The sequence below is a fragment of the Molothrus aeneus genome, chromosome 3 (assembly GCF_037042795.1).
Source record: "Molothrus aeneus isolate 106 chromosome 3, BPBGC_Maene_1.0, whole genome shotgun sequence".
Taxonomy (NCBI): domain Eukaryota; kingdom Metazoa; phylum Chordata; class Aves; order Passeriformes; family Icteridae; genus Molothrus; species Molothrus aeneus.
In genome coordinates, this window is record NC_089648.1 from 58,527,618 (window position 1) to 58,540,296 (window position 12,679).

Genomic DNA, 12,679 nt, shown 5'->3' on the forward strand with positions numbered 1-12,679 from the left:
TATTCTCCTGCTGTCCAGTGGCAGAAATAGTCATGTTCAGAACTGGCTCAGATTGAACAGCCTGAGCTTAGGATCCAGAAACTGGACGCTCCCTTTTCTAAATCAGTCAAAAGATTAAGAGTTCAGTGAGCATTTTAGCATTGTGCTTGTGACCTCTGTAAGACTAGACACTCCAGGAAATAATCACAGGATTACAGAGTCTGATTTGGGGCAGTGGTGGGGCTCATTCTTTGACTCTGTGATGTCTGAATTCTCTGCTGCTCTGGTGAAGCTCCTTGAAGAACACTGCTGCATCATTAAGCTTCCACACTAAGCTACCATTTGTGGCTTTGCTAGTCTTTGGGGGCTTGAATTTTCCCAAGATGAGAGAAGAAAAAATCCAAATGTCCAATTTCATTTGCAAGCAAACTATGTACGTAAAATGTATTTCCTCTTTAAAATAAATGTGAAACCTGATTTAAGTACCAATGTATCATAAGCAGAGGTTTTGGATCCCAGTTGGGTGAGATGCCTAACTCAGAAATCAAAGTAAGACAAAGAGGTGTTGATGCCTGCCTTGTTTAATGCAGGATTCAGTTCAGCCTTTCTTGACTCTACTCTGAGATACTGGACTCCACACAACTGGAAATGGAGGCATCTCATTTTGGGGACAAAATCCTACAAAAGATATTAATCTAAAATCTTTTTTTGACCTCTAAATTTTATTTATACACAAGGATATGTAACAATCCCCTCCTCTAATAAGAAACAGAAAGACTTTTCTACATAATACACCTATAAAATGCACTTTTTAGCTAGTAGATAACATACATTCAGTACATGTTGTACTTCACAGTGCAAGAGATTGTGGGCCAGCACTGTAGACCAAAATTTGTTTGGGAAAACAGCCCTTAAAAGAGAGTCTGAAGATCTATAGATTTCTTATTGTATTTGCCCTATGAGTACAATGTTATTAATATAACTGCACTGATAGACCATCACACTTGGATTTGCACACATGTAAATTGACATTGAAAAAATGTATGTATCTGACAAAACACAAACCCTTACAGATTCTTCCTCTATATAAATAAACCATAAAGACAAAAATATTCAAATAAAAATGGAACAATCAGAATAGCTACTGGTACAGAAGAGAAACTTATCAGGTATATGCAGCTGACTAATTCCACATATTTGTGCAGCACAACTTATTTAGACAAGATCCTTCCTCTAAACAAAGGGATGCTAAATAGTTCAAATATATCCAAACAATCAAAAAAATTTTGTATTCAGCTATTGCATTCTACTTAATAATTCTCACCTTTAAAATCTACTAACAAAAACCAATATTCTCCCAAGATAATTTTCTTTTCCTTAGAATCTCATTAGGTGAACCCCACCACCACTGGCCCTGTACTACTTAACTTCCAAACAGATAAAGAAGTGAAGAAAAGGATTGAAAGTAAGTGGAGAGTTTAAAACTGAACATGCAGAAAGAGCAGTAAGAAATGACTAAATCTTAAAACCTTAGTCCTTGTTCCTCATAAGCACCTGAATTAACACGACAACATTGTTCAAGTTGGTCATATAAGCCAATAAAAGGCACCATGATACAGAGAAGAAGTAAAAATACAGATGACTCTTTATCTGGGAAATATTTGCAATAGTTCTCAAATAATTAGGACATTAGGGTTTACACATCTGTATTTCAAATCATAGATTTTGGTCTGCTCTGAAATGCATACAGTTTTATGCCTATATAGAAAGAGTTGTACTACAACATTTCAAACTCCATTTGGAGACATAGAATACCTTCATGTCTTTTGTGTTCTCAGAAATTAAGAAAAGCTATCCCAAGACTAGAGATAACCACTAAGTACATTCAAACCAGCCCAAGTAATGAAATATGAATAAAGTTAAACCAGATATTCTGCATATTTCTGGGAATAAAAAAAATAAAAAGAGAGATTCTGACTAGTTAACTGCAAGACAACTGGAAAAAGGAAATAGTGTAACTATAATCTGGATTGTGGATGATATGCTATTTGAGATATTGCAGACATCAGGAAAGGAAATTACAATGTATAGAAAGCTGAATTCACCAATAAGAAAGATGATAAAGAATTCAACATAATCATCTGAAAGAGTACATCCCATGCAAAATAATGATTGCTTTTACTTGCTTTCATGTGAAAATAACATTTCTAATATTAAAGACACACTAACAAATCTGCCCTTCTTCCAGACATGGTGTAACAACCTAATCAAGTGATGAAAAATTTTAACATCCAACATGTTTTGAATCTGCAATATGATAGGAATGGGGAAGGAAAACTATAGAGCTTGCCTGCATTTGAAAGATAAGACAGATTAGCATTGCCTGGGAATTTTAAAGTACTAAGAGCTGTTTCTGAATGATTCCATATGTGAACACTCTTATTTTGGAATAAGAGAGTGCTTTGTTCCTGTTCAGCTTGACCCACTTTCCAAAAGCATTTAATTAGGAGCATTTATATGTGTAAAAAAGGCTTTTGTTTGTTCTCTTGATTAAAACAATAAAGTTCAGTATCTAAGGTTTCTGGTTCAAAACATCTTAAACATTAAAAAAAAAGCTATGACAGCCTAGGTATTAAAATTCATTTGTGGCATTTTCACTGCTTCTCTAAATAAATGATTTAAAAGGCAAAAGGTTTTTCAAACAGTCTTCAGTCAGCAATTACTTTCTGGTATAATCCCTAGGCTATGGATGGCTACTCAGAATTCTGTAAGTCAAACCTGCTCTTTGCAAAACATGAAGTAACAGCAGAGGTTTTTAAAAGTATGGGTCGACTGTAATGTCTTTGGACTTCAGAAAGTAAACTATTTACCTAAAGTAAAACCATGCAGTCTAGGGAGGACATCCTTGCTGTACCAATAGCTGATCCAAATTCAGGTGAATAGAAATCTGTGCTGCCAACTGAAACTGACAAGCTCAGCACTCTGGCAGCCACATATCCCCGAATATTTGCCCAGAATGCAAGCAGCGTGAACCCACACTGTCTCAGAAAATAAACAGTACACATGTTTAGAAAGTTAAAATATTGGAACCCTACCTTCAGATGTCTATAAGTATACCTGGTAATTATCAGTATGTTTGTATGTTCAATCTACACCTGGGTACCACAGCTTTGGCCATGTAAACCTCTTGAGCTGCTGCTGGTATAGAAATTAGTACACAGCTAAAGATTATAGCATCAGCCTAGTGGTGGCACCCACACTTGAGAAGCAGGAAGAACAGCTGCATTTAGCATTGTCATCTCCACGTGATCCCAAGTTCTCACTGTCACTTCCACAGCACAAGTGAGCGAGGTAGATCAAACACTGGAGTAATGCCACAAAACTTATGCCATGGGTGGTTCAGGTCTATCTACAATATTAATGTAGACCTTAAATATCTTATCTTCATTGAAAAATAGAAGATCACATACTATGTATTCAGCAGATACTCTGACAACACTCTCTGTTGTGTTTAAGAACAGATCAAAACCAAGTAACTTGGAAGGCTACTGTTAAAACAATGATGTCATGTTTTAGCTTGTGGTTGATGTAATCTTTGTCTTAGATTCTACTGCTTCCATGAGAAACAGCACATTGTGGTCTTGCTGGAAATGAAATGACAGTACAAGCCACATTAACAATGCATCTTTAAAATATGTCACAATTTATCTTGAAATTATTTTCACTAAAAGAATCTACGTTTGGAAATACTAGGGGCCTCAAAAATATTTAATGCACAGTCAGAATAAGAAAACTATTGTTTCTATCCTAGAAATACCTGTTTTGATAAATTGCTGAGTACTGTCATGAAAGAGAAATTCAACTTGTGGTATAACTCAAAACAAGCCCTTTTCCCCAACACCTGCATTTTTATGTCAGCATTTGTCATAATCCCTGAGCTACAGACCTCTACCAATCTGCAACCATATCTTATTTTAGAATACCTCATAAGGATTAGGTAGGAGGCCTACAGACTGTGGAACCATGCCTCACATTGGGTTGGAGTTCTACACTAACCAGAAACAACTAAAAAATGGTGACATTTGAACAGTAGAAAACTGGTTGTCCTTTCATTCAAGGACCTTCAAACTACTGAAAAAGACTCAGAAATTGCAGAAAGAGAGTAATTTGATTATGGTAAATCAAACATACCTTTTATTTGATGCCAACACTATACAAGTAATCTGTATCAACAAAAGCACCTTTCTAGCTAGCAAAATTTTAAGAATATAAATTAATTATCTTCTACTGATCCATTCAATGAAAGAATTTTATATATTTACTGATCCGTTCAATAAAGAATATTACATATTTTGTTTACTCCACACCACCAAAGTGGTCTGTTTACTTTTTTGCAATTAATATTGAAATCAATGTTTTACGCATTTTCAAAGTATTTTTAATATATTAAATTTAGAAATAAATTTGTTGTTTGAACACCAAAGTCTGCTGAGGAAAATATCTTTAAAGCATTAATACTTAAGACACTAAAAACCTGCTGGATGTTATTAAATTATTTTTTTATAGCACACTATGTTCTGTTGTGAAAAGTCAATTCTGCCTTTTTCATATACTCAACTAAATTTTCAGCTATGAATCACAATCTTACTGACGTCAAGTAAGACCTTGTGCTCTCCTGTTAGATTTACTTTATCAGTTTAATCCCATTGTTTGAACATATTTTTGAAAACCATTTTGGCAAAACTTATTTTGACTTATTTTCAACTACTGATTACTGTGACTATGGTCACAGGGGTTTTCAGGTGAAGGAAGAGACGAGAATGTTGACTTCATGATAAGAAGGCTTGATTTATTATTTTATGATATATATATATATTACATTACAACTATACTAAAAAAAAAGGAAGGGAAAAGTTTCCTCAGAAGGTAGCTAAGCTAAGAATAGAAAAGAAAAGAATGATAACAAAGGCAGCTCTCTCAGACTCTGTCTGAGGTAGCTCGATCTTTGATTGGCCATTAATTATAAACATCTAAAATGGGCCAATCACAGGTAGACCTGTTGCATTCTACAGCAGCAGATAACCATTGTTTACATTCTGTCTCTGAGGTCTCTTAGCTTCTCAGAAAGAAAAATCCTAAAGAAGGATTTTTAGTGAAAAGATGTCTGCAACAGATAACAGCTCTGGCATAAAAACATGTCACTACTTCAAATACTCTTTTGTTGAAAAACAAAGGAAAATAGTCTTTTGAACAGAATTGCATTATGATATTTTAAAAAGAGTGTAGCAAAAATGATCCTGTACAATAAAGTAAATCTCATAATCAAATACAAAAAATAAATCTCATTATCACAGAAAGTGATGAGAAGGTTTTTTGCCTGTTTTCAGTACTAGGAGATGAATGATTGAATTCTAATCATGTTCCTGCCTTTGAAGCTCCCTGTCATAGTCTCATGAAAAGTTTGCCATATACTTGCCAACATTAAAGCTCAAATATTAGGATTTTCCTCAGAACAATTAAATATTATTCTGAAATGAAAACTTCAGTTTTCAAATCATTTTGGGTACCTCCCTCTTAATTAGCTTCTTCTCCTTCTCCAGACACAGTAAGTAACCGTACAGCTTTTAGGTCATAACTGCTATTACAAAACTAATACAAAAACACTATCTCATTATGAAAAATGTGATACTAGTGATCAATAGCAGAAAATTAACAAATCCAGAAGCAACTGCCCAGTGTAGCAATACAAGATGAGATACATAGCTAGAGCCCATCCATCAAGTTTTAATGCAGAAGTAGTGGAAAGGAATCAATACGGCACTACTCTATTGTCATTAGGAAATAAAAAAAATATTTGATGTGTGTAAGAAACCCCTGGATTGCTACTTTCTAGTTAGTGTCCATAAAGAGCCTGGCTTCTAGGTTAATAACCAATATATGAATTTTTCTCTGCCATGTTTAAAAGAACCATTTTTATAAGTCAATATTCCACCACATGACTCAGCTGAGAAACAGTGCTTTAGGGAAAGACTTTACTGATTAGCATGTAATACCTGTTGCTTTTTATTTAGGCAAATACTTATTCAGCACACTGCATGCACAAGATTGCAGCAGTTCTGGATAAACTCAACACAAACAGTGATTTAATTACTAATTTCTAATGTTAAGAAACAGCCCCTGGGAAACCACTCAAGATATTTTTATCCAGAAGCACCATGACTACCATATAATTAATTAAAATTCGGTAGAAGTGCCACAGATATGCAAGAATCTCAAAAACAGTTACTCAAAACCTAATAGGGTGGAGAAAGTAGAAGCTAGGCTACAAATATACTATCAAGAAAAGAAAATTAAGAAGTGAAAGAAAAAAGCCTAAGGGTATTTTAAAATTACAAAGAGGAAAGAAGGGCAAGTAACAGGTACAACTAAAGAATGTATCATTATTTTACAGACAGGGATTCACTGTCATGCAATTAAGAAGGAAGGTGAAAAGAAACCAACACATAATATGTGTAGTCTTGCTGGGTGTAGAATCTGGACAATTAAAGCAGCATTTACCTGCTTACCATTGCTGTTCCCAATGTGAGAAAATGCTCAATTACCATACAAATAAAATCAACAACATTGAGGTCAAACCAGCAGTAAACAGAGAAGCAGAAGAGCATCCACAGGAGACAAATGGAAATATTTTTTCACTTAAGATAGTGCCACTATAAAAAGCTCTCAGACAAACTGCCAAAACTTCATACTGCATACTGTATTTGAAACATCTTCGTCCTTGATGATGAAGGTGAAATGCTACTGTACTTCTTGCTTGACACTGTAAGTGCATTTTTATCAAGAGCAGACTGAGGGATGTTGACAATCTATCCAACTATCAATTGGTTTCCAATTCCTTTATTTTCAGTCTTCTGTTTCTTCACAGTATTATTCAGAATTCATAGAGTGACATTATCATATCTATTTTCTGTTTCAGGTACAGATGAGTCTTTCTTCTGTTCTTTCTTCCATAATTCTTTCTTCCATGTGAGTATTCCCAAACCTATTGCTGACAAACTCGTGTTCAGTCTGGAGGGGCTCATATGAAACTTATTATCAGAAGTATCTTAATCTTTGTTTGAGACATGGGTGTTGAGCAACTGCCTGGCTAGCATTGTACAATGTAAGGTGGAAGCATAAACTGCACCATGAAAGCCTAGTCAGGTTTATTAAAGGAACAAAAATGTTACTTAAATGGTTTAAATAGCCTACCTAACACCAGCAATTGGCAGAATTGGTTTTTTTTTGTAAGATGTTCTGTGCACAATGTTCTTGATCTCCCTCAGCAACTTAAAGATTACAAATATAATGCAACTTTTTGCTATTTAGTTGAAAACTTGCATCTGTTTATATACACATATATGGAATTAGCAAGGAAGCTAATTAACAAATATTAACAACTGCTCAAGCAGTGCATCTTATGCTCACAGCTTGGCTATCACAGACCCTGTTTAGATCCTGCCTTAGACACTCCATTTAGGATCGGAAGAGCAAATTCCTGCAGGTGTCTCCCATCTCAGAGAGACTGCAGAATGACCTTGGTGACAAGGTCAGACTGGACACCAAACTTGTACATAGATCCACTGAAAAGAAAATCGACCCACTGGTGTTCTGCTACTTAAAAAGGCATCTCTTTGAGGTATTACTAGAGCAGAAAGAAGCATTACCTTTTACCATATGATTATGATTTTATGCAGATAAACCAGATGTTTGTAGTCTGATATTTTATTTTCCATATTGCTACTGGTAGATTGCAAGGATTAAGGGGGACTGTAAGAGTACTTTAACCACCAGGTTGGTCCACATTCCAGAAATATGAATTTTGGCTGTGCAGAAAGTAACAGTAACCTGCTGGGTGGTTTCCACCCAGCAACAGACTTCTTGAAGTTCCTCCACCTCAGAGATAGCACATGAGAAGGCTGATGTATAAACTTCTTACAAGCCACTCAGAAGAAACATCACAAAAAACAGGTTGGCATGTGATAACTTTCTTTAATGTGTATTATCTCATTTTACATTATAATACAACAAACCAATTTTCTTTGAAATGAGTCTACAAAAATCTTCATTAATGGATCCTGAAAATATTTAAGTGACATACTTAATGCTAAAGGTATATTTGACATAAGATTTAGATAATGCTCCTCCTGACAATAAGAAGATCTATTGAACATCTTTACCACAATATCAAAAACTGACCAATCGTTGAGGTGAAGGAGTATATATTGAAAAGCTCAACTCATTCCAGCATTCACTTGTCGGATTGAAAGCCACTGACCTTCTTTGGGATTTGAGGTGGCATATAACAGCTGCCATAAGATGGGTGGCCCAAAGATGGACACTGTTGCCCTGCTATTTTGTTTGCCTTAAACATCAAACTGAACTCTACTTTGAAGATGAAGCTTCAACATTACCATCACTATGACATCAATTTTTAACTCCTGAACACATACCCTGTGGGGCTAGCACACAGACAGAGAAAGCTTCTGGTGCAGATGTAGGCTCTGCTTAAGTTAGATGATGCTGCTCTGTAACACCCTGTCCAAGCCTGATTACCTGCGGTGTACACTGCTGCAGTTCAGCAAGTATTGTACTGCTGCCTTTTATTCATATCAATATCTTTTGGTTCCCCCACTTTAAAATAAATGTGCAGCTGATATGTGTTGTGACACATTAGCCATAGAACCATAGAACACACTGAACTGGAAGGGACCCATCGAGATCATCAAGTCCAACTCCTGGCCCTGTACAGGACAGCCCAAGAGTCACACCATGCACCTGAGAGCATTGTCGAAATGCTTCTTGAACTCTGTCAGGCTGTGACCACTTCCCTTGGGAGCCTGTTCCGGTGCCCAACCACTCTCTGGGTGAAGAACCTTTTCTGGTACCCAACCTCCCTCACCTCAGCTTTTTGCCTTTTCCCCAAGTCCTGTCCCTGGTCACTAGAGAGAAGAGATCAGTAGCTGCCCCTCTGCTTCCCCTCACAAGGAAGTTGTAACTGCAGTGGGGTCTCCCCTCAGTCTCCTCTTCTCCAGGCTGAACAGACCAAGCGACCTGAGCTGCTCCTCAGATGGCTGCCCCTCAAGGCCTTTCATCATCTTTGTTGCCCTCCTTTGGACACTCCCTAATACTTTAATGTCTTTTTTACATTGTGGCCTCACGTGCTGGAGGCCACACATTGTGGCCTCCAGCACGTGAGATGAGGCTGTCCCAGTACAGAGCAGAGTGGGACAATCCCCTCCCTTGCCTGGCTGGCCATGCTGAGCCTGATGCACCACAGGACACATTTGGCCATCCTGACTGCCAGAACGTGGTAGTAAGCAAATCTCCATTGTGAATGGATTTCTGACATTAATTCTGATCCCCTTTCAGGTCTTTTCATCTTATTAAATGCAAAACACTCAACCATGACCAAACTCTAGGTAATAAGTAAATTCTGTTTCTATAATTTCTGTGTACTTCAAGGAAAAGATAAGTGCTTGAGTACATGTAGGAAGAACTAGACCTGGATACAGTGTTTTGTCTGTATTAAGCAGTTTTCAAAATTCACTATTTTTGATGTATTAATAGAACTACATTACATCCCTTATTTTAATGTTCTAGCTACCTATAATTACAAAAAAACCCATCCAAATCACATTTCAAAACACATCAAAAGGAATTTTTCTAAATTCATTAAAATAAAATTTTTTCTTCTTTGAAATTAAAAAATAAGTAATTTTAACTCCATTCCAATATAGTGTTGTCCTTCATTTGTTGGTTTTAAATAAATACATATTAACATGTACAAAACCAAGAAACTAAATGCACATATTTCACCAAGATGCATCTAAATCCATATAGAAGTGGGAAAAATGGGGATAATAACAGTGCCCTTTCTTAATCTAATATTAGTGAAGGACATCCATTCTCTCTATTGCTAGAGAAAGTCAGATGTAGTGCTCATGTAAAAATAATTCAAAGCAGAGTTCTGTTTGGACTGTGAAAATGACACATAAATTCTTTACGCATGGCCATAATGGGATTGAGTTAAAGCCAAACAAGCATCTGATTCTTGCTTTGAGTACTGGTTGATTGACTGCTGTTGTAAACCATTTAATGGGACTCACATTCAAAATGCTGCTGAAAGACTGTCTCATTTTAGCAATCTGAGATGTCAGTAACAAGACAAGTTCAAGAAGACAGATTTAAACAATTGTTTGGGAAAAACATATCTACCAAATATACTACTAAGCAGATTCTTTTTTTGTAATGAGTTATATACCAAATTCCTTAATCATATTCCAGAATACTCTGAATATTTGTAAATAGCGGACCCTCAATTTCACCCAAATCAAAAATTTTATACCATGTTAAATGATCCCGTAATTTCTCCTTCTCAATCATTTGGATGCATATAAATAATATTTAAATGCACCAACACGTACAGAAGACATTATATATATAGCTACATACACAAAGATAAACATAACTATGAGACATACATTACACAAGGTAATAAATATGATAAGACAAATCTATAGATAAATAAATATGTATAAATGTATCTAATTTTGATTTTGACTGATCTGGATTTTGCAACAGTTTTGCCACATCCTATACTTTTTTCCTCTGAACTGCTTTTGATTTTTTTGGCAACAATTTAGCTAAACTAAAAAAGGTGACCCTAAGCACAAACAAAACATTAACAACAACTAGAATTTGTGAGGTGCCTGGCATGTTTAAGTATTTAATACAATGCTGCAGCACAAAGAAGTCTCCACAAGGGAAAAACCAAATCGTCACCAAAGCCCTACATGTAGTCCTGAAACCAGCACTAACTTCTAACAGTGGTATTTCTGTTCAGACAAAGCAGGAAGACACAACTCTGACTTCTAGCATTGTAATAATCTAGCAAGGTGTCAGTAAAATGTTGTTTAAAGTCTAACAGTATTCTGAAGACTTATTTTCAAATCTGTGGTACCACTGCAATTCTCTCTCTACATGAATGTAGTCCAAGTAAGGTCACCTCTCTGCAATACCAGAGACATTTCACTTAGCTTTAATCATCTATAAGTACTGTGTCTAATCTGACTTAGTCACACAGTCTGTCTTTAAAGTCAACAGAGAGATGAGCAGCTCTGGGGAGTGATACATCTCACTTATCTTAAACACTCATTTTAGGATGAGAAATGGAACGGGATTCTGGAGATGGATAATTGAACATAAACTTTAGCTGTCAGTGAAAACCACTGCACAGAATTCCTGCAGAGCCAAGGCTGAGGGAGAGACTTCTGTCAGACTCCATGGATCTTACAAGAATTTCCTAACACACACTCCAGAAAAAATGTCTCTCTGCACATATAACTCAGAGACGCAATTGACCAGAAGAAAATGATGATGTACTTACCAAAAACAATGGAGGACTCACAGTAGTAGTAACCATTTGGCTGCTTTTTTTTCAACATGGAGCAAAGATCAAAGCGGTGCAAGATCTCATCTCCAAAATAATGGTTTTTGAAATCTTCATACAGACTAGAGTCAATTTTTTTCACCTTTAAAAAGCAATATAAAATTCAGTTAGGCATTCTACTCGGACACTGAATTTTCATATTTAATTCCTATAGTTTGCATTTTAACCATTAGTATAGTCAGTATGGAAAAGTACTTCAAGATGCAAAAGGAATACAGAAATAATCATATGCCAAATCTGTTACAGGGAAGCAATGTCTACTGCAGAAAATAACAATAAAATAAAAGTGTCATTAGTCCTCCTTTCACCACTTCCTTTTCAGTCTTGTAGGAAACAAATAGGCATACACAAGGCTACAACTGCTTTAACTTCCAATGGTTTGCAACAGTGTTCATGGAATGTGTAACTGGAAATTATTCTTGCTGTTATTACTGGGCATGCTGCTACTAGGAAGAATCTCAAATGGTCATCAAGGGCAGTTTTCTGAGTCATTAAAATCAGCCCACAGGAAAAAATGGCTGTATTTCACCAGCACTAGAACTTTTTATCTCAGTATATCTAAAAACTTGTTGGGATTTATAATATTGGAATCATTATGCAGTTTTGCATATATGAAGTGGAACATAATATTCTATTAGGCTATTTTCAGAAAACATTATTTCAGTAGTTATTTTAAGAGTTATGGGGTTCTCATTCCATTGCATCATCAATAAAAATATATGGTCTCTGTAGAAATTCAGTATTTTCTCCTTCAATGTACCTCCCAATAATGCTGTTTGTTATTTAAATATCATTATTCTATGCTAAGGAATATTAGCAGTTCCAACTCTAGCAGTTCCAGCCCCTATTGTTGTGTTCCCTACTGCCTGGCTGCTGGAGACGAGTCCAGCGTGTGGGAGCCTCAGTCTTTGATGGATGTACCTGCTGCTTTCACCTCCTGGAGACACATACCCATGCTCAAAGGACAAGGACACGGCTGGCTACATGGAACACCACTGCCTTCACCAGCACCTGCACATGGGGCTCACAGGACACACAAGTGCAGGTTGTTCCTGGCAGGGACAGAAGGACTTTCTCTTCATGTTCATGTTTGTGCATTTCTGAAGCACTGTCATGGCCCCTCTGTCCCCCAACACCCTTGCCCAGATTGCCAGCCTCTTACTGAGCCCACAGGTCTCCCACTTGCTGCTGGCCCAGCTTGAGGTTTGG

At 36.4% G+C, this 12,679-nt stretch overlaps 1 protein-coding gene across 1 annotated transcript in view; it reads right to left on the reverse strand.

Annotated features, from left to right (window-relative positions):
• The window catches only part of AKAP7 (A-kinase anchoring protein 7), an 81,390-nt gene that overhangs the window by 36,943 nt on the left and 31,768 nt on the right, over positions 1-12,679 (reverse strand). The window contains exon 7 of the mRNA XM_066547006.1: positions 11,408-11,552. Coding sequence (XP_066403103.1) covers positions 11,408-11,552 — 145 coding nt within the window. The remainder of the gene's footprint in view (positions 1-11,407; positions 11,553-12,679) is intronic.